General features: G+C 40.3%; 1 protein-coding gene across 2 annotated transcripts in view; it reads right to left on the bottom strand.

Moving 5' to 3' along the window:
• Positions 1 to 5,697: 5,697 nt before the first annotated feature.
• Positions 5,698 to 23,280, bottom strand: part of sppl3 (signal peptide peptidase 3) — a 38,694-nt gene continuing 21,111 nt past the window's right edge. Inside the window, exons 2-11 of one of the 2 annotated variants that reach the window (XM_006788794.3) lie at positions 20,808 to 20,885; positions 17,070 to 17,161; positions 16,766 to 16,885; positions 16,463 to 16,541; positions 15,355 to 15,467; positions 14,726 to 14,832; positions 11,562 to 11,725; positions 9,847 to 10,037; positions 9,579 to 9,688; positions 5,698 to 8,809 (exon numbers count right to left, since the gene is read on the bottom strand). In XM_006788794.3, coding sequence (XP_006788857.1) covers positions 8,738 to 8,809; positions 9,579 to 9,688; positions 9,847 to 10,037; positions 11,562 to 11,725; positions 14,726 to 14,832; positions 15,355 to 15,467; positions 16,463 to 16,541; positions 16,766 to 16,885; positions 17,070 to 17,161; positions 20,808 to 20,885 — 1,126 coding nt within the window. In that variant the 3' untranslated portion in view covers positions 5,698 to 8,737. Of the gene's footprint in view, positions 8,810 to 9,578; positions 9,689 to 9,846; positions 10,038 to 11,561; positions 11,726 to 14,725; positions 14,833 to 15,354; positions 15,468 to 16,462; positions 16,542 to 16,765; positions 16,886 to 17,069; positions 17,162 to 20,807; positions 20,915 to 23,280 lie in introns of those variants that run through there. The other variant, XM_087843646.1, reaches the window with a different exon arrangement.

The following is a 23,280-nucleotide window of genomic DNA, read 5'->3' as shown; positions in this document are numbered from 1 at the left end:
GCACCACAAACCAGTGATCAAAGGTTTATGGCGGTCTTATAAAAGTTAGGGTGAGGGTTATTAAAGTTAGTAAAGTTGGTCGTTTTTTTTAAAAAGATGAAAAAGTAAAGGGGATATCAAAAATAAACAAAATGCCTTTCAGTGCTCAACTAAAAATTATAGAAACTGTTCACCAGTCTGCTGTGAATCATGTCAGCGCAGGTTAATAATTTGTGATTTTGCTTGTTGACACATGTTCTGTTTGTATCTATACAGCTCAGTGTCACAAATTTGCCACAAGGGGCTCTGTCCCCTCTACCCAGAGACTCCCAGCCCCCCTTGGAATAAATAACGGGCAAAAAACTCAAATGCATCAGTAATAATTTTATTGTCATCATATTAACCCAACAGCTGAGCTGTAGTGGTAGCAGGGAGTGGAAGCACCAAACAGCCTTCAGCTTCCACAGACCTTCATGCCTCCATTCAACAGCACCCTCCATTAAATCAATTAGTCATGAGGATCACTGCAGAAACTTACTGAAGCTCAAAACCTGCGGGTGGGAGACATCGATTCCTCTCCTACCACCAACAAACAACAAACCTTGTCCATAACTCACAGCGAAGGCTACGTCAGGCTTGTTTTTCCCCCCTCACTTCCACCGGGCGAGTGCAGGAGCAGAGTCCAAAGGATGAAAAAACTCAACCCCATTAGCTGAACTTCAGAGGAATTCCTCACTTTACATACAGAATGCACATTAGGTCAAAGGGCAAAGGGCCAGAGGGGAATCCACCCCCGCCCAGGCAGGCAGGCCTTATTTAAACAAGCCAGGAATGCCTGGTTTGAGGAGAGGAGAAGAAGGAGAAAAAGAAGGGGAAGGAACCTCTATGCCATTAAAATGAGTTAAGGGGCCACTGCCAATGAATACCAGCACTTTTTAAATTACCCGCACTGGATGAGTTCATCTGCTACTGACTCTGAAATTTATTACGAGCTTTCCCTCATTAGATGTTTACTGCTTAGATGAGTCTTCCTGTAATGATAGGTGAAATTACTATGTGTGCTCAGATGTGCCGTGCAGACTGAGGAAGTGCAATCAACCTCTGAAACAGAGAAGCTCTGAAGATGGACAATGAATACATATAGACGTTATACTCAGTTTAGTATACATACTGACAGTGTTGCGTAGATTAATATAGGCTTGTTGTTGTTGTTTTTTTATTAGTTATGCTCAATCAAATCTGTTTTTTGTGACTTTTGCATTGTTTTTTTAAAACTCTTGTGCAGAATTCATCCAAATATTTTTTGATATTATTGGAAAACCTTTCATATGAATTGTGTGTGGCACTCCTTAAGACACACCAGCGAGGCTTATATCCACATTTGTCTCTATTTCATGTGCAACTTTCACTCTTAGTACTAGACAAATATCCTGAAAGTTCATTGGATTTTATTGATCTTCTGTCCCCATAAATTAAAACGAAGGATTGATTCCTACAGCAGTTGCTGGCTAATTGGGACTGTGTCTTGACCTGCATGTCTCTAATTTTAGGATCAAAAGGAGAGAGCGGTACGAGCGCCTCTAAATACAAAACCCTGCATTCCAGGCAAGGGCCAGCTTCCCAAGTTTTAGGACCATCTCGCCAAAATATCTTACAAATGACATGCTACAATCCCCATGACTGTGGTGGAATTCTGTCCACTTCAGGGCTTCAAAGCTGTGCAGGAATCGTGGATTGCTCTGGCCAATAGGTGGAGGGGGATGGACCCTGCCTGCTTTGACCTCAGAGACCTTCCCCCCCAAAAAACCTCCCCCAGCCACGCACTCAGTGTCCTGCCCTTCATCCACCCCCTCACCATCCACACCATCCACGGAGTCAGTCAATCAGTCAGTCAGTGGGTCGGCCTGTTCATCTGCATGGCAGTTTGAAGGTCTTCTGGGTGTCTTTAAGCAACGACGAGCACTCAATATGGAGCCGTTTCTTTCAGCACAAGACCCCAGCCAAATGTTACACCAGCATCTTTTCATTAAACTGGTCCCTGCTAGAGTAAATTGGCTTCCTCTCCATAAACATTGGAGCTCAATCCTGACCCTGCTCGTACTCAAATATTTTAGTGCTGATCTGCCACAGCAGATCAGACAAAATGCCTCACATCCACTACAGATACAAGCACGGAGTGAAGATCTCAACATTATTGTAAACTCTTGACTCAGCGTCTTTGGGCTGTCATTGAGGCAGCCATTTCCCCCCATTAAGATCTCCCTACGGAGCCCTGCAGGAACCAATTACTGTACTTTGATGAGAGCACACCTTTCATTTTTGTTAACTGCTTAATCAAGGGATGATTTCTCTCTTTGATTGTTTGATTCTGCAGCTTTCTGCTTCTGCCAATGTAGCCTGGCTGTCAAAATGTGAACTGTATAACGCTGCGGTTCATCTGCGTGTTGATACATTGGGTGAAAGCTGCTCATATACAATGGAAAACAAGCTTATAACATCGGCCAATAAGTGAAAATACACACGCTGAGTTTAAGAGTAAAAACCTTTCATAACTGACTTGTGTCATAGGGGTTTCAGATATTTGTGCTCTGCTGCCATCTGCTGGGCGATGTTCATGTTGCAGAGAATTATGCAACTGATAGTTAATGGAAAATTTCATCTGCGATGGGAAGATATGGGGTCGATTCTGTAGCTGCATATGAAAACCGCCAGAATCTATTACCAGTGCATACATTCCACCTTAAAAAATGGCTTGAAATTTCTGCTTCTAGGCTGACAATATATATATTTTTTATTTTTATCTAACGTAAATGGGAAAACCTGTAAGTTTTTTTTTTCTTTTTTTTAGGTTTGTTAGCTAAAGTGTTTCTCCAAAGTGTACATCATAAAATAGAAATCATAATCCACTATTCTTACTGTGAGCAGTTTCACACGGGAACTATTTTCTTCCTACCAATTTACACCTGCAAACCACATCACTGCGCCTACTGAAGGGTGCGCAGAAACGCAAGCTGAGGCTTGGGTGAAGGCTCCGACACACATTATACGTGGTATATTACTTTGACCAAAACTCTAGCTGGCTTCTGCTCTGCCAGTGGACCTTGTGGATATTACAGGATGCTAACACACACGTTTTCTCCAGTGGTTTCTTTTAAACGCCGTATATTGAAATTCAGCGGGGGGTGACTTCAAAAACAGTCTTTTCTTTGTTCGATATCTGTTACCTTTACTTGGTTGTACTGCTGATGCCTTCATCATCCATTTCTGGTGTGAGTTGATGATTTACACCACAGAGCTGATGAAAAGTGTGACACCCATTATTTAGTCAATATTAGCATGTCATGTAAAATTGTTGCATAGGAAAGTTTATTACGCTCACCTGCTGTTTTATTAGGCACACCTGTATAACTGTCCCTTAATGCAAACATCTAATCAGTTAATAAAATGGCAGCAATTCAGTGGATTTACACATTGTCAAGATCACTTGCTGGAGTTCAAATTGTCGCATCAGAAATGGAGAAGAAGGGTGATTTAAGTAACTTTTGAACTTTGTATGAGGCAAGTGTGAGTATTTTAAAAAACTGTTGATCTACTGAGGTTTTCCCGCACAACCATCTCTGGAGTTTACAGAGAATGGTCTGAAAAGGAGAAAATATCCAGTGAGCTGCAGCTCTGTGAGACAAAATGCTTTGTTTATTATCAGAGGTCAGAGGAGAATAGCAAGACTGCTTCTGGCTGATAGGAAGGAAACAGCAACTCAAATAACTGTTCAGTAGAAGTATGCAGAAGAGCCTCTCTGAATGGACAACACGTTGAACCTTGAAGGTGATGGACTACAGCCATAGAAGACCACGCTGGGTAGCACTCCAGTTAGCTGAGAGCAGGAAACCGAAGCTACAATTAAGGCTCGCATGAAGAACAGGACCGTATTGGAAAACCTTCACCTGGTTTGATGAGTCTCAATTTCTTCTGCAACTTCCTGACTGTAGGATCAGAATTTGGGATATGAATACATCCTGCCTTGCATCAAAAGTTCAAACTGGTGGTGGTGTAATAGTGTGGGAGATTTTCTTGCAACCCTCTGGGCGCCTTAGTACCAGCCGAGCATTATTTAACCACCACGGCTTACCTGAGGTATTGGTGGTGACCATGTTCATCCCACTAGGATCAGTGTACTGATCTTCTGATAGTTGCTTCCAGCAGGATAACACACCCATTCACAATGTTCAGATCACCTCAGTGTTTCATAACTTGGCAATGAGTTCACTGTACTGAATGCCAGTACAGAACAATGGCCACTAACTTTCTGCTTCTCAACTCAGATAAAACTGAGGTCACTGTACTCGGCGCTGAAAAGCTTAGAAATTTGGTATCTAACCAGATTCTTACTCTGGATGGCATTACCTTGGCCTCCAGTAACACTGTGAGGAACCTTGGAGTCATTTTTGACCAGGATATGTCCTTCAACGCACATATTAAACAAATATGTAAGACTGCGTTCTTCCATTTGCGCAACATCTCTAAAATTAGAAATATCCTGTCTCAGAGTGACGCTGAAAAACTAGTTCATGCATTTATTACTTCCAGGCTGGACTACTGCAATTCATTATTATCAGGATGTCCAAAATACTCACTGAAAAGCCTTCAGTTAATCCAAAATGCTGCAGCAAGAGTACTGACAGGGACTAGAAAGAGAGAGCAGATTTCTCCTGTTTTGGCTTCCCTTCATTGGCTTCCTGTTAAATCCAGAATTGAATTCAAAATCCTGCTCCTCACATACAAGGTCTTAAATAATCAGGCCCCATCTTATCTTAATGACCTTGTAGTACCATATCACCCTATTAGAGCACTTCGCTCTCGCTCTGCAGGCCTACTTGTTGTTCCTAGAGTATTTAAAAGTAGAATGGGAGGGAGAGCCTTCAGTTTTCAGGCCCCTCTTCTGTGGAACCAGCTTCCAGTTTGGATTCGGGAGACAGACACTATCTCTACTTTTAAGATTAGGCTTAAAACTTTCCTTTTTGCTAAAGCATATAGTTAGGGCTGGACCAGGTGACCCTGAATCCTCCCTTAGTTATGCTGCAATAGATGTAGGCTGCCGGGGGATTCCCATGATGCATTGAGTTTTTCCTTTCCAGTCACCTTTCTCACTCACTATGTATTAACAGACCTCTCTGTATTGAATCGTATCTGTTATTAATCTCTGTCTCTCTTCCACAGCATGTCTTTATCCTGTCTTCCTTCTCTCACCCCAACCGGTCGCAGCAGATGGCCGCCCCTCCCTGAGCCTGGTTCTGCCGGAGGTTTCTTCCTGTTAAAAGGGAGTTTTTCCTTCCCACTGTCGCCAAAGTGCTTGCTCATAGGGGGTCATATGATTGTTGGGCTTTTCTCTGTATCTATGAAGCGCCTTGAGGCGACATTTGTTGTGATTTGGCGCTATATAAATAAAATTGAATTGAATTGAATTGAACACATTAGGGATGAAATGAGATTTGCCTCATGGATGTGCAAAAACTGTGTGATGCTTTCATGTCAAAAAGGACCAACCCTGTATTTAATGTGTGCCTAATCAAGTGCTAGCTAAGTAGAAGCACAACCCCCCCCCCCCCCCCCCCCCCCTTCAATGGCATTACCGATCATGTATGACAAACCAACACAAGAGATTGAGTGCAATTGACCGTGTTAGGTGACCCGAAGAAAGAGATGCACTCTTGTTACAGTTAGAGTCATGTTTATTTACAGCAGAATCCTGAATGAGGGGGGAGAGGAGCAAAGGGGGCAGGGAAGAGGGGTTAAAAGGAGACAAAGTGTTTTTAGATCAAGCGCTTCAGGATTCATGTTTCACTACACAGTTCTTAATTTATTTTATTCACCATTTTTCTATACAGAATCCATTCAGCCGTAATATCAACTCAACCGACAGAGCTCGTGTGCTCTGCTGGAGGGGAAGAGAGATGGAAAGAAAAAAAAAAGAAAAAGAAAAAACCTAAAGCACTAAACTAAAAATACAGAGGGGCTAAAAAGAAAACAAATTTCTATAAAAAAAACAAAAAAACCCCCCAAAAACCCACCATGATCATTAGTTATGCATATATACACATATACATACACGCATATGTATATGTGTATATAAATCTATATATTTTCTGCCTTGTCCATGAAGAGGTGAAGGGGGGTTTGTAGATCCATGACGTCAGTTATGACGACTGCAATGAGCAAACTGCCAGAAATCCCGAAGCAGACAGTACTCAGGTCAAAACTTTCAGTCAGAGCTGACCAATCAAAGTCCTTCTGACCTGCAGCCTTTGTACTACCCACTGACAGGAGTTCATAGGTCCAATGTGTCCGTGTTGGCCAGCAGAGCTCAGCACTGCAGTAGCCCTGTTTAATGCAGTCTGAGAAATGATACACTGTACACTTAACATGCACGGCCAGGTAGCATAAAAAAGTAAAAAAAAGAAAAAAAAGAAAAAGAAAACACAAAACAAAAAACCACCCCAAACCCAAAAAGCCAGCAAAATGCATCCAGACATCTTCAATCACACACTTTCCAGTATACATTAGATATTAACTGACAAGCACCACAAAACAGTGGAAAGACCAAAAGAAAAAGAAAAAACAAAACAAAAAAAAAAGATCAGTTGATGGTGACAGTAAAAACATCCTGTGGGTTAGCTCCAACCTCAATTATTTGACTGATTTCTGAATGGTGTGACTGATTCAGGACTCAGCTCAATGGATTCAAACAGGTCCACACACACACACACACACACACACACACACACACACGCACACTCCACAAAACCTTTAATCTGTAGCTACTTTAATCTCAGTAAGCCTTCATATCCAATGACCCTCCTCTGGAGCAGGCTTTGATTTCAAACTCTCACAATAGTCAGGTTTTCATTGACTGAGGTCAAACACTGACATTTACAGAGTTCAGATCAGATGTTTCGTTTGATTTGTTCTTTTTGTGCTTTGTTGTTTTTTCTTTCTTCCTTTTTTTTTGCCAAAACACAAAAAGACTTGTGTATTCTGGAAAGAAGTGTGTTTTCAAGGCCATATATAAAAGGTGTAAATTTGGGATGTGCAAAAATCACTGAAACATGTAGTTTCAGGATAAAAGTAACGTAGCATACCTTCAAGTTACTTCAACATTCATTTATTTGAAACAAACAAAAACAACACTTTTTACATTTCCACCTGTCTGAAGAAAAATGACCTCTGGTGAGTTCTGTGTAAAAGTTCATGCAAGTTTTGATTGAACATCCAGCTCAATGCAAACCTGACTATTGTCGCTGTTTCTAAACTTCAGTGTTCGTGATTTCAAATTAAAACCCATGTAAAACAACCATTCACTCATTTGTTCTGCTTTCTCTCTCTCTCTCTCACACACACACACACACACACACACACACACACACACACACACTTTAACACTAGAACAGGAAACTAACTTTGCAATTGATCAGTAACAAAGGAAATTGTTTTTTTGTTTGTTTTGTTTTTTAAACCACACGCGCGCACACACAAAAATCCATCTGTTGATTCTATTGGACAAGTCGACAAACATTTAGAAAACTGTCTCCAATAGATGGACGCTTGCTTGTCGACGCAGCTGGCAGTCAAAATTCACCAAAAATTCGGCTGTTGGCTGGCGTCAGATTCCCACCCTGTTCAACATGCTCCCAAACACAAATACAAACTCAAGATACTGCAAATACATGTGTACACATATATACAAATAGAAGCGCCCCCACCCGCCGACGCTGGGGGGAGGAGGCAGCTTAACAATTTATAATGCATCATTTCTGTATATGCCAAGAATAAAACTTTTCTAAATAAAATACATAGTTATCTGTGAGGGGGGGGGGAATGAGGACAGCAGATGAACAGAGAGGAGGAGCTCGCAGGGAGTGTCAGAGGAGAGCAGGAGCGCCGAGGAGAAGCCATTATGGAGCGATGGTGGAACAGATGGGAGAAAGCGAAGGTGAATGAGGGCAGACGGATGGAAGGGGAAGACTCTTCTCCTTTACCGTGTCGCTGCTCATGGGCATTCTCCTGTGCCGCTGCAATACTCCACCTCAACTCCATTTTTTTTTTCAGTTGTTCCATAATAATAATAATAATAATAACAACAATATTAATAATAATGACCACAACAATGCTAAAAAAATATATATAAACCCCTGCTATGTCTCACAACTGCAAGTCCACAAAAAGGGGGGAGGGGAGGCCTTGCCCTCGAGTTCATCTGAGTCATAGACAAAGAGAGATGCAGAGGAAATTAAAGACGTAGAAAAAGGAGGAAACTGCAGACAGAGAGGAGGCCTGACGAATGAGACGAGGCCATGTGAGGGAAGTGGCAAATGAGACCAACTATACATGTGTGAAAAGGGAGGGGGGGGGGGGGGGGGGGGACAAAACAAAGACTGGGAGGGGCAGAACAAAAACAGCATGGGCAGGATGTGCTGTAGTGAAGAGGAAATAAACAGAGAGGAAGCAGAGATGAAACAGGGAGGATATAGGGACCAAAGATGAGTTGTGTCGGGGCGTTGTGATCCACACACTGGTGTCCCTTCGGAGGGTTTTCTCAGAAGATTGGTGGAAAGCATGAACGAGTGATGACAACATGGCCTCACTGTGAGTGTGCCCTCTCTCCTTCCCTCGAATTAAGGGAGAAAAAAAACCCAACAACAACAACAACAACAACAAAAAAAAAAAAAAACTTCTCCGTGCTGGTCGCTTGTCCCAAGTTGTATCATACCTCTAGGAAGCGAGAGCTGCTAGACTTAGTGTGGAAAGGCTCAGACCACATGCGCCGCAAATCCCCCTGTGGGCCACAAACACCAAGACAAACACAAGTTAAGAGTCTTTAAGCGAATCACTCAAATGTTTCCTAATAAACTGACACTGACTAGATGATGATCAACAGAAAAAGTAAAAATAAATATCTCTGCCCCATACAGCTGTGCACACAAGTTGTAAGTGGTCACTGGCAGATGAATCAGCACCTAAAATTATTCTTCACTACTTAAAAGTACAGTGTCTAAAATCTCACCACTAGATGTCAGTAGATTGCAGACAGCAGTCAACTGAATTCTGTTTTCTTACCCCTCCCAATTCAACTGCGTAAGCTACGGTGGCCCCTGTAGGACAAACAACTCGCGCTGCTGTTCATCCGTAGTGAGTGTAGATGGTCAGTCCGCTGTTTACCTCAGCTGTCAATATGCCAGGTGTCCACCTCTATTTAGGAGGAGGCTGTAAAACTTTGTGAAAGTAGTCTGATACGAGGCAACGACTCAGTAAAGCTCACTTCTGTCTCATCAAAGTGATACTGAGGTGAGTTATCGAGGGTATCCTGAGCCTTTCTGTCAGTAAGCGCTGCCTTTTTTGCTGGGTTAGGTCAACATACCTAAAAGACTATCGGCAGGATGGCAATGTCCATCTCAAACACTGTATTCAAGATGGCAGGCCAACATGGTGGCTTCCACAAAGTGGCGCCTGCTTCTATGTTGTTTTCTTTTTTTCTTTCTTCTGTTATTTCTAAATCAGAACTGCAACAGCTAGATTTTTGGCATAGTCCATGGCTGATATTATACCTTCAGGTAGGCCATGGTGAGCAGAGGCAGCAGGGTGAAGGGCACCAGGTAGAGCAGAGCGGGCTGTGCAGCACGATGGATCCTGGAGGCCACGGTGGCAGTCAGCAGTCCTGAGGAAACATCAACAACATGTCAGAAATGTCACAAATACTTAAGACAAAACATTTTAAAAGGTCACAGCTTAAAAAAAAATAAAAAATCACCACTGCTTAACACTGAGACAATATAACCTTGACCTTTTACATCCATCCCTTCATTGATTGCTTACCTACAAAGTATCCGATGAGAGTGCAGTGGAAATAGGAGACGCGCTGCATGCGTCCAGACATGTTACCGGGCCCTGGGACTTCCCCGGTCGCTTGCTTCTTGTAGTTATCATAACGCAGGACAAAGCATAACAGCAGCCCTGGCATCACGATGTCTCCTATTCCCAGCATCGAGAAGTGACTTCCTGTGGAACTGCGCAGAAGCAAAGCGCAAAAAAGAAGAAATGATGGCAAATCAATGCCTGTGTCTTATTTCCATTTCATCACTACTTGGCTAAAGCCAACACAAGGTCCTGAGCAAATATCAGACTGAAATCGGCCAAAAGTCAGTCACCATGGTAGCCGCACTGTGGTTACTACGTTCACTGAAACAGAAAGCTTCAGCTGTATTATGTTAACTGCAGCTCTGTTAGTGCTACTAACACACTAATTTTAAAGGGGACCTAGCACTGCTTATTACCAGCTATTATTTATAATAATAATAATAATAATAATAATAATAATAATAATAATAATAATCTCTATTTAACTTATAATTCAACCTACACCTGGAAGACACTTGTGGCTCCTCTCCCTTTAAGCCTAGTTTCTTCTGACCTGCTGCGCTGGAGACCATGGACCATATTAAATATATCTCCTCTCTGACATAATACAAAAGTCAAAAAACTGTCCAAAATGGAGCACTTAATGCAGCCTGAGGCTTGAGCTTCACTTGATTTTACCTCAGTAAAGAAAGTTATGCAGAGTAAGATAGAATATGTGATTGGTTTAGTTTGCTAGCAGGATCATGCAACAAAATTATAGCTGGGTTTACAGTTTAGATGATTAACCTCTGGCGTTGGTCCAAATCTGGATTTAGATTCGGTTTTCAAGTTTCCATTTGTAAGGACTGTTTACCATTGCAAGACGGGGCAAAACATTTCACATCATATCCCGAAAAATATGCAATTCTAAAAAAAAATAAAAAAAATAAAAAATAAAAAATAAAAAGGAAAAGGGAAAACATTAAACTAATATTGATCCAGGGACTCGATTCATGCAATTCAATCTTTTAATGGAGGTATAGAGAATCAGCAAGGTCATGTTTGCAACTCATTCTATGGCTGGAAATAAAACATTAACAGCTGTTTTCTCAATTAATCAATATAACTCCAAAGCAGAGTTAAAACACAGTTAAAACATAACACATCAAACCTTTCTGAAGCACAAGCACGTGTTTTGTCTGACGCTGTCTAAGTTCATGTTCAGGTTGTCATCCAACACAAAGAATACATCCTCATTGTGACAAAGGGACAAAAACAAACAAACAAACAAAAAAAACCCCACAAACTGGTATACTAATTCACTGACAGTTTCAGCTATTAGGATGTACCCTTTAGCATTAATCTTGAGGCAGATCTTAAGAGGTAGTTAAAATGTTTGTCCTTTGTTTCTTGAAGGTGTTGTAAATTTGTTGGTGATACCAACAGCTGTGAGATAACAATACTTTAGGATTCACCTCGTGGGACCTGAAAGATGTCTTTTCAAGGGTCGGTAACATTTAGCAAACTTAAATGTCAAAAAGCTGAGCGGAGTGATGAAGTGAGCATCAGTGACTGAATAAAGGTCACACATCATGCACACGCAGAGGCTGATCACAAGTAAACGACTCGGTGATCCCGAATGAATGTGTACCAAGCACACACTGCACTGCTTCATGATTGAGAGCAGCATTTACCTGGGAAAGACGAGTTTGCCGGGCAAGGAGAGGCGGGGTACGTCACGGCCCATCCCCGGCCCCAAATGGAGCTTCCTGGACAGAACATCTATGGGATTTTCAGCAGGCTGAGTGGCTACTTTGACCATCACATTACTATTGAAGATGTATGCTGAGAAAAACACCTGGAAAGAAAGAGAGCCGGCCGTTAACACTTATCAGGCTTCACCACAACCCAAAGTGACTGTTGCTACTTTTCTCATAAAACTCAAACACAATGTTTATGTCATGAAAAGCAAGAAAATCCCACTTAAAAGAAGGTGGCTGCAGCCAGTTTGATATTAAGTAACACGGAAATTCCACAGCAGGGACGGCTTATAAATTTGTCAATGCCCAAGTTTTGATAAGAGGCACCATCAGTATTTATGCACTTTTAATTCACTCTGACAGAGCAACTCATAACAGCTCTTTAATAAAGACAAAGCTACCGGTCTCAGGAGATTATGTCTGACTACTGTGTGTTTGCATTATGTGCTCTTCAGTCATAGCTGACAGGGCAGACTCATCAAGAGCATGTGCTCACTTTGATGTATTTAATGGAAATTCTACTGAATGCCATAAATGAAATGTATATGGCACTCAGCTTTCCTTACCCTTTTACCCATGTGAAATTCAAATTTCTATAAATCTGAAGGAAAGCGGCATGTTTGTTTGCAAAGCTGCTGCTGTACTGCTTTCTGATTCTGGTGCTTATGGGATTTGTCAAATTCAAAGGCAACTGACTTGGCTTTAAATTAGGGTAACACTCAATACTGGTGTAAAAATGTCTGTACTTAGCGCAAAATACAATTGACCATTTTTAAGCACTTTTCAAAATGCTGGTTGTTCTGGGAAAAGCAAACGGCTTCATCAGTGAACAGCAGACATCCACATTTAACCCATTCCTTATTGCTTTACAAAATAAAATCAACAAAGAGAGAAAATAAAAAAAAATCATAGGGCTGTCATCAAGTTAATTTTGAATTCTTCCTGAACATGAACTGGGGGCTGGAGCCTATCCCAGCTACTACAGGGCGAGAGGCAGGGTACAGGTCACCAGCTCTTTGCAGGGCTAACACATAGAGACAGACAACCAGTCACACTTACATGGGCAATTTAGATTCACCAGTTTGCCTAAATAGCATCACCTTTAGACTGTGGGAGGAAGCCGGAGTATCTGGAGAGAACCCATGCAAACACGGGGAGAACATGCAAACTCCACACAGAGAGGCTGCAAACAGGTGGTTGAATTGAACTCATGACCTTCTTGCTGTGAAGCAACAGTGCTAATCACCGTGCCACTGTGCTGCCCCAATCTCATATATTGACCGATATTTTTCTTCCAGGTAGACGAAACAAACAGATTTCATAACATGGTTGAAGGTTGGTTTTTCTGTCCCTTCCTTTTCATTTAAATCCATATACTGACAGATTGAAACATTTTTAATAGTGGTCCTCCAATAAACTGGCCAGGTTCTCTTCTTAGATATACCGAATGTCACCCAAGTATACAACTACGTCCGTAAGTATTTCGATCCTAAGACACTTGTTTGTAAGTTCTGTCTTTGCATACCAGAGGTGTAGTTTAATAAGTTTTAATTCAAGAGATTTTAATAAGTGCTGCATCGTCTGTTTAGAAATCACTGCCAGTTTCATACACATATATATATTTTTATGTATATATGTCTTGACTCTTTTTCTCATTGCTGAAGCCACGACTGCAGATGTCTCTGATAGACAACTGTCTAATATAAAATATGGATGCAGCTACCGGGTCAGAAAAATGAAGCCAGTGCAGACGTGGGAAGTGTCTTAATCCTGGAATCTATCTGAAGGCGACTAGATAGTGATGGCTATAATTTCAAAAAGACTTCTGGTCCTATAGAGGTCTAAGGGAAAAAACTGCTTTCTGACTTTATGCCTGTATACACCTTCCTTGAGCTCAAGGGCTCAGTCAATCATTTTGGGTAATTTTGAATACGAAAATAAATAATTAAAAAAATTAAGCTGTTATGTAAATCTTCGTCGTGGCATGTTTCAAAATAGAGGAATTTCTGTGGTATGAATCACAAGTCATTAGAAAATGAGCATGTGGCTTCACAGTCAGACTTGTCCTAGTCACTTTTGTGGGTTTTTTTTTTTTTTTTTACAATTAAGGAAGCGAAAGAGCAGAAATGCTCAACTTGAGGCTTCACAATCAGGACTTCAGAAATGAATGGGTGGCGTTATGACGGCACACTTTTAAAACCGTCTCTGTCATTATTACAGTCCTTGTTCTGCTCTGGAGATCTGCTGTGAGCTGGAGGACAACTTGAACCCACAGCAGGTAAAGGGCTGCTGCTGTGATGCTGTAGCTCATCTAGGTTGCTGAGCAGAACGAGCGGTCTAAGACAGTGGAGCTGAAGACCATCCACCAGATGAACTTTCTGCAGTGACAGCTAAACATCGCTCTGTTATTTATAGACACAAAACGTAAACATGTAAACACAGATACACAACTATTTTTTTGTGTCTTAAAATATATTTTTTCCTCTGTTTTGAACAGCTCTAAGCAGTACTCAACACACTACCTACAAAATGGGAGAACTGTTTAACTGACCAGACATGGGGCTGTTGAAAGATGTGTAGCATTGTAAAATTAGAGGATATTAAACAAAGAAGAGAGACATACCAAAAGTCTGCCAGAAAATGCTAACGAGACTTAGATGCTTAAATGTCTCAGTGAATTAGTGATCTAGTGTTTCCTGAACTAGCACCCTCTGTAGCGAGATCACCTTCATGATTCATTTAACATGTTAATTCGATCAGTTTTGCTTTCTGCCAAATGAATTTTTAATTTTTCATGATTTATTTAATTTCTGCACAGCAGTCAGTGCGATCAAGTTCTCCCTCAAACTCAAAACTGTTCAATGTAAAGTGCCTCACTTAATCAGCAATGACAGACACCGGCCTGCAGGTTTGAGGAATAAATACAAAGCCTTTCATAATCGTGAATCATCATGTTTGTTTGTTTTTTGTTTATAAACAGAGAAATTTTCTCTTTGAATGTGTGCTTCATATATCGCAGTCTGTTTGCTGCGTCTCACGGAAGCTGCTTGTATGTCCGCCGTGTTGAAGGTTTAATTTGGGTTGGGAGCATCTCTTACCCAGAAAACATCATAAATGAGCAGTCCTGACAGCAGCAGGCAAGACACCTTCAGACTGGGAAGTCGCACAAACGCTATCATGGCGACACACAAGCCCATGGCTAAAGCTGAAAGGAGAGGACAACACATAATTTCACATTTTCAAAAGAAATGAATGAAAACAGCAACTTGATAAAGCTGTTCAAATTATTTTCCTACTTGAAATTGATTTTCTCAGGGCTGCATAACTGAAGATGAATACCAACATATACCTTTATATTGAGCTGGGAGTCTGTCATTACCTTTTTCAAAGTCCAGCGAACTGGAATGCCAGTTCATGGGTTAGTCATGTGGGTAAAATATAGAACCAATGACTAATATTTAGCATGTAGTTTTCCACCATTAGGAGAAGTACTTATTTTAAAACTATGAATCATTACAAGCTGAAGATGTTAAAATGTTTACTTTTAGCATGCTGTGTAGCAGGGCATGTTAAAACAACACCAAATCACACATTGCAGTTACATTTCTGAAACCTGACTACTTTGTGTTTAAATTTCATTGCTGCGGCTCTTATCTGTGGATTCTCATTCTGTTTGTAGTATGAACTGAAGCAACATTCATACAAAAGTTAAGGCAGAGCAAAGTACCGTCCATGAGAAGCCAGTGTCCAGTCAGCACCCAGATGAGCACCAGCATAACAGAGAGTGAGAAAGACAGGAGCTCAGCCAGAGTGAAGCGCCCACAGCAACCAAACGAAATCCTGCAATGAGACAAAAAGACACAGAAGTGATCCACTTAAATCTCACAGAGCACTTTGGGGTAAAATGCAGTGTACAAAAACTTTTACAGGTGGATATATTTCTTAACTGAGGATCTGCTGCATATCAACTGCTATACAAAGAACTTATGTTTGAGACAACTGATGTTTGGATGAGTGAGAGTGGAAGGTAAGTCTGCAAACTGCGTAACAGATCAAGTTAACAGTAGTTTTTTTGGTAAATAGCGTGCAGGTGTTCATCTTTCAGCTTGGAGTTTTCCCTGGGGTGTGGCGCTGGCAGAGAAACCATTACATTGTGTGGGTTGTAGGGTGGAGCCTCAGTGGTTCAGGCTTGCTCTGGGGCATTCAGCTGATGCTTTGATGGACTGGGATCTGGGAGGGTGATGTCAGGAATTCTTGTCAACTGGCATGTGGAAAGCCGTTGCCATCATGACCATACTTTATTAAGTCTAAAGGGATTCTGGGTAGGTATGGAATTGTTTTTGGGTGAGAGAAGCAGACAAAGATTTACTGAAAACTAGATATGGGGATTTGAATGTTTAAACAAAGTCGTTTTTATTTAAAGCAGTTTTTTCCGTGTCAGTTTATTGAGCAGATGGGCTCTCCTGGTGACTCTGTGTGAACTCCCCGGTGGAATAGAAGAGTTGATTATTCTAGATGTCTTAATCTAGAGGCTATGCTGAACTTTTAAATGGAAATTATATGGAGGAAGGCAATGCAAGAGAATTTATTGAATTTTCACTACGTCCAAACATTCAAAATAAATTTCCCAGTGGTATTGAGTTTTGCACCTAGTTTCCGTTCTACTCTGTGAAATTAATGCAAAGTATTTCCATCATACCAGGAACAGCTGAGAGGACAAGGACATCTGATAAGCAGTAGTAAAAGACCTTTTTGAATACTTTGTGGAAGAAACGCAAAACACCACGGAGCAGTTGAGCAGGAGCCAGAAAGACTATGAAACATGATTTTCTTACTTGTTCTGTGGGGAGCAGGGTCTGGTCAGATACTGGCACATTGGCAACAAAAGGAATGCAAATGCAATTGTTGCAAGAACTGAGGAGAGGAACAAAACACAGCAGTTAAATCCAAAGCCCAGTTCACCTCCACTGCTTGTTCCAGTGGTTCCTGTCGGTTTAATGGGGCAGCTAATGCCTTCAGTTATAATAATCAATGCAGTAAAGATGTTTCCCCAGTGCGTAATTACACAACAGTAACATAAAAGCTTTATAATAACTCTACAGCTTATTTTTTGTGGTATGTTCAAGACTGGTAGTTACCTGCAGTGCAGATGGTGAAGACCACCTGTACAGAGTCGAAGAAGAAGAACATGACTAGCAGAGACACTGAGGCTCCTATGGGCAGAAACAGGGCCTGTGTGGAGTCTATAGTCTGAATGCCTGAAAAAGAATTCAAACATTAATGTAAGATGGATTAAAATGCACAAAACAGGAATGGATATTATATGTGACTTTAAAAACAACGGTACGAGCAGAGAATTTAATCATTCATTAGTTATTACCTGAGAATCCAAGAAAACATTTAGCATGCACAGTTCAACTTTGCCCTGTATGTAATACTTACTGTTGTTTGTATTGTTGTTATTGAAAGACCCCGTTGTTGAAGGGTTTCCATCCTTATCCTTGTCCTGGTTCTCACAATCCATGTTTAATGACCTGCACAAGGAAGGGAGAGAAAACCTGTGTGTGATTCTGGCTTCCACAATTAGCTCCTCAAAGCATGTACACTAGTATGAGGTGAAGGGAGGTGAAAACGCAATCTCTGCAAATCAGATCTCATTGTGGATGCTCTAGCAGCTCAATTTCAGGGTCTTTTGCATGATAAGCACGTTGAAAAAAGCCTTCACATTTAGCATGCAAGCTTTTAATTTTATTTCTTCATTTACTAGGCATAGTTTTTTTTTTTTTTTTTAAATATTTGGTTTCTACATAAGCAGTGTATCTATTAAAGCAAAAAGACAAGAGAACTGTACTGCCAAAAATGCCTATTTTAATATTTCTTTGTCACATGTCAAACAGATAATCAATACTGAGTTTCTTCATATTGTTTAGGCCAAGTCTGCATACACAGGTCCAGTCTGATGACTTGCTAATAAAGAGTGTGGGCAGAAGAGTGTAAAGCTTGCGCCTGAAAAAGCACATCTTTTCTTTGAGTCAGAATGCCTGACTCACAAATCCCGTGACCTTGAGTTCAAAAAAATGTAATCCTTAAACATTAGCAAATTTAAACTTGATGCATGTTTTGAATTAATTATGCTTATCTACAATAGCTTTTTTAAGTCATACTGTGATACCAATTTTCCATTCTGGTACTATAAGCCATACTACCAGAAGAGGGTGCAAACTGAAAATGTGGAGAAGCAGTGGCAATTACGTATGGATGCATGTTTATCTAAACAATTATAAGCAGACTTTATACCATTTATTGTTACACAGATAGAAAAATGCTCACTGGATATCTTTGAAAACTCATTGCCTTCTCTAAACCTCTTTTTTGCATTCTTTAACATCTATGGCACTTTCCATGTTAATAAAGTACAAGATTACTGTCACATTAGAGAGGCTGGGATCCTACAGTTCAAACCAGATTTGATTCAAACACAAAACGAAAGTTTTAAAGACCAACAACACAATAAATAAAAAACCCTGATATCAGTTACTTAAAGGTGCCACTTGTTTGTGTTTGTGGTTTGGCTGAGATTCTTTAGATAGTCTGGTCAACAGCTGCAACAAGCTGATCTGAGATGCATGAGTAAGTCAAACTTGCTAATGTAAACCATCTTTTCAAACACACATGAAAATGTGGGAAATTCCAAAGTTTGGGAACATCAGTTCCCACCAGGTCGCATTTCAAACACTTCCTACACAAAAACGTATCTTGCCTCAGAGATCCTGCAAAAATAGTTTAAGGCCACTTATCACTTACAGTGGGATGCAAAAGCTTGGGCAACCTTGTTAATAGTCATTATTTTCCTGTATAAATCATTGGTTGCTTCTGTAAATCCAATAAACTTTGTTGCACTTCTCAAATATCACTGTGTGTGTCTCCTATATGATATATTTAACTGACATTTTTTATTGTAAAACTTTTTGTTTCTAATTAAGATTTCACCTTAGCCAAGTTGGAATTTTTTTACATTTTGATTTATTTTTGTCATCGCTGCCAAAGATTTATACTGTGCAAAATTAAATGGAATGCCTCCCAACAGCAACCGCCTCAGACTAGAATGAGCAGAGTGCAATAAGTTAATAATAATTAACCAGCTAAATTTTGTCTGATGCTTTGCAAGCTGGTGTGCTTGCTGGAGTGATGGCTGAGTGTCAGTTTTATGGTATAATCACAGCTATTTCTGTGCAAGTGGGCCTATATGAATGTTTAAAGTGTTTTAACCTTCTTTCAGTACCACAAAGTATATAAAACATTTTAAGGTCATAAAAAAAAAAAGAAGAGAATGGGGGGGGGGGGGGGGAGAGAGAGAGAGAGAGAGAGAGAGAGAGAGAGAGAGAGAGAGAGAGAGAGAGAGAGAGAGAGAGAGAGGCTCCCATAAGAGGCGGTCTCTGTTGTTTTTGGTTAGCTGTCATGCCCTATTTTAAGGAAAAAGTCCTGAAAAGTTAAAAATCAGGCTAGCATTTCCATAGCAGAGCTGTGAACTAAAAGACTTTAAAACAAACTTATTCTAAAACTGTGGCACAAACTATCCTGTTATCAGGAAGAACACTCGATTGCCTCAAGTAACATGTTTCTGTGCCTTAGCTGGTTTCTTGATACTTGGTGTAAAGAAGCTGCCTGAAACACAACCACAGTGAAAGTTCAGCACAATTTTTTTTTTTAATTGAACAAAGTCAGACAGTAGACGAGTGCTGTATGTTTTTGACATATTCCTGGTCTCTTTGTGTAATGCAATGATGGACTCCATGTCGGATGTTAATGATGTCAGATTACCTAGCTAGCAAATATTACCCAGCATGTGTGTAGCTTTGCAAATGTGCAGTTATTAGAGTTAAACTGTTTATTGTTCACAGATTATAGTGTGACTTATTGATTTCTATCATATAATTTGAAGTGTGAATAAGGCACCAGGCACACAGGAGCTAGAGTAGGATGTCTCGAGACCACTTTTACGTGGTCTTGGTCTTGTCTTGGTCTCGACGGACTTTGGTCTTGTCTTGGTCTCGCTCTCTCGGTCTTGCTGTCTCAGATCAACATAGTGGTTGGGAGATTTGGAGTCAACAATATCCATGACACACGTTCAATAATGTGTCATGCGCAAAAGCATCAGCTCTAAGAGCCGTGCTTAGAGAGTGCTTTGTAGTAAATCAGAGTCGACTCCCATTGAGCGAGAACCGGCTCCTCAATTTCCTTTCACTGCTCAGCTCTCACACAGTGGCTCAACTATGCTCCAATCCCTCCATATTGTGGCCAATCACATGCGAGGATATAGGATAATATCATTATGTGAAAAACAGAGAGGGTGAGAGACGCGACAGTCAAGTGGAGCGTGTGTCTGTCCTCTCAGTAAGTGAGTGAGACAGTAGACAGCGGTGAGGAGGGCTGTGTGAGTGCATCGCAAAAACACATAAGTATGCCTGACACCTGTAAACGAAGCAGCATCTGGCTGCAGTTTAAAGACTTTTTTGTCTCAGTCTCGTCTCGACTTGGTCTTGGTCTTGATACCCTCTGGTCTTGGTATCGTCTTGGTCTTGGTTACAAGTCTAACAGGAGCCCATTCCCCCGCCCCCAGGCAACCACTGCTCTCTAGGGAAACATTAATATTCCCTGTGTGGTTGTGAGTAGTTGCTGGAGATTGCTTGTTGTCACTAGGTAAATTTGGTCACAAAGAGTTATACAGTGCTAACTGAAAACCTTTGATTGCTTTGGTCACATAAAGACTGCCGTGGTCAACAGTAAAGCCCCTCAGGTACCCAGTATGGAGACAAATTTAGACTACGTGAAAATTCATAGGGACTGTTTTGTGGGCTGACTGGTAAAACACTATGTGAAAATGTTATCATCATTTTGATCATTAATTAAATTATGTCTAGTTTTAATGATAGATTACACCTGTTATTACTGGGATGGGAGAAGATAATATATCCATACAGATTAATCACAAAATATAAATTAGAGAGATGTCGTAATTTTGCTGTTTGCTAATCCAAACAATTAAACTAGAACTTGAGCATTTTTACTGACTTGAACACACACACACAAAAATTAATAAAAAAAAAAAAAAATGCCTACATTTTACTGCTCATCTACTGTAATAGAAACACTAAAACCCGTTTTCCTATTAACACTCACCTGAAGCTGCCATAGACAATGAGCAGAATGGAAATGAGGAAGGTGGACACCTGACTGGAGTCAACTAGGGAGTACGCCCTATAGAAGAAAGAGAGACATACAAACATTACTTACTGCACAAATGACTACGCATGGACATTTAACAACAACAAAAGCACAACGGTCTCATTACTAACACAAGATTACTGCTATGTACTGTTGAAGAGCAGTAACACATTAATCTGATAATTAACTGTGCTGCTGTCGATATTTATTTTACCACAGCTTAAGTTTTCAAATTCCTAACACTCAGATGCTGTTGTCAAGCGATTATACTTGATGCTTGTGTGTGTTTATGTTCTGTACTCTCCGGTCACAGCTGTCAGGGCAAAACTCTGGGCTCCATTCACTACATTCAATAGTGAACAGCATATAAAAAAAAGTATTAAATAGACCAATGCCAGCAACCTCAATAACATCCCACAAACATAACTGCTAAGAATATGAGGAATATGCGATGAGTTTCACTGCTATAGCAAAGTGCCTGCTGTATTGGAGAGCAGTCTCACAACTGTGATGCTGATGGGATTTGTTTAACTAAAAATACAGTGGTGTGGCCTCTAACACTTGGCATTATTAGACTTGATATTTCATCAGTTTAAACGTTTTTTTTAATAAGTGCTAAGACATGCAGCAGCCAGGAAAAGGAGACTGAAAATAAGTGTCACATGCTTCAAAGTATGAGCAAAAAGAAAACAAAACGCACCAAATTCACAAACACCAAAGTCTCTCTTTTTTTAACCACAAAGGTTAACAAAAGTCAGGATGATGCAGTTTCTCTCCTGCAGCAGGAGACAACAATGTGGAGGAGTTAACTTAAGTGAAAATCTTTTTTTTTTTTAAAGAGTTTAGGTACTGCTTTTGCTGTAAAAGCAATCAAACCTTTGTGATTAAATGCTTCTGCTAGAATCCTTTATATATATATTCAAACATTTTCTGAACTTTTATGTGCCCACTGACACTCTGTTTTACACAACAGTGTTACACAACAAAATAAAAAAATATTAACTCTTTACCCTTTGAAAGCCTTAGAGGAACAGCTTCAGTAATGTTTCAGGGCTGTTAGTGAAAGTGGTCTCTGCTTATGCAGCTACCCTTGGAAAAAAATGGTCATCGAACCACATCTTTATTGATATATACTGAAGTGTCAAACACATCATTAAGGGTACAGGGGAGGTTGTTAAATGTCATCAAATATTGTCTTTATGGGGGAAAGATTTAAGATAAAGATACTTTCCTGATGAATTTATGGGCTAAATTACTAGTTTCAAGTCCATAAATACATTTTCTTAATATCCCACCAAGATACAAAGTGCACCCTGGACAGGTATAAAACAGTACCAACACAGAAAGAGACAACTATTCAGCTTACATTTAACCCCACAGTAACACAAGATACTGAACTTAAGAAGAAGTTACTTTCCGATGCATCCATTAGACTGGGAATATGTGTGAATATTAGATAAAGCACTCAGGAAGAAAAAGCATACCAAAAATATAAATGAATGGGTGGATGAGGCATGTTGTACAGAGCCCTTTGAGTGTTCAAATAGTGATGTTACGGTCCACATTTTACACGGTCTCTGATTTAGCCACAAAATATGAATAGTAGTAGTTGTGATTAGAGTATAAAGGACTATCACTATCAATAAAAGGTATGTTCACACAGGAAACCTCATGCTTTGTCGTTCAAATTTGGTCCAAACTCTAGTTACCTAGGTAACCCTCTAAAACAGGGGTCGGCAACCTTTCTGATGATGAGTGCCATCTAAAATTTCCTCAGAAGACAATGTGCCATAGGATTGCATTAGTAATAAATTTAATAACGCTCTATATTAACAGTTACACACTATATAGAACAACTTTATAGAATTATATTTGTTCGCAGATGTTGGCAGCTATCAGCGAATAGTTATCATCTATTTTAAAACAACAAAAAAAGACACTTTTTTATCCATAACAAGAACTCTATAACAGCAAATGAACTGTACAACAGAAAATGTAAATGCTATTTATGGTCTCCTCACGAGAATGATAAGAAAAATAAACTGGTCCAATATGGCATGTTTTTGATACAGGGATACACATGTTAATGTGATCTCTGGGCTCCCACTCAGAGACACAGGTCTCCGAGTGTCCAGCATTCAGACAGCTACCTGAGGACACTCTTCGTGTGAGAGAAAATCTGCTCACACAGATATGTAGAGCCAAATACTGTCAATAAGGCCTCTGCAATGTTCTGAAGACAGTTAAATTTGTCAGGTAGTGATGTCCAGCAGGTGAAAATGCAAACTCCATGAACACGCACAGCTATGGATACCAGCTGTGTTTGTAGTTCTGCAAACTTTGACCCCCACAGAGTCGAGCTTTTCAGTTCAATCAGCTGCATTTCGATGTCCTCTGAGTTCAGCCAGTTAATGCGAGACAAATCCAG

This window comes from Neolamprologus brichardi, chromosome 7 (genome assembly GCF_056152115.1).
Source record: "Neolamprologus brichardi isolate AB-2024 chromosome 7, ASM5615211v1, whole genome shotgun sequence".
Taxonomy (NCBI): domain Eukaryota; kingdom Metazoa; phylum Chordata; class Actinopteri; order Cichliformes; family Cichlidae; genus Neolamprologus; species Neolamprologus brichardi.
The sequence above is the reverse complement of the archived record's forward strand: the minus strand, read 5'-3'. Positions and strand labels throughout refer to the sequence as shown.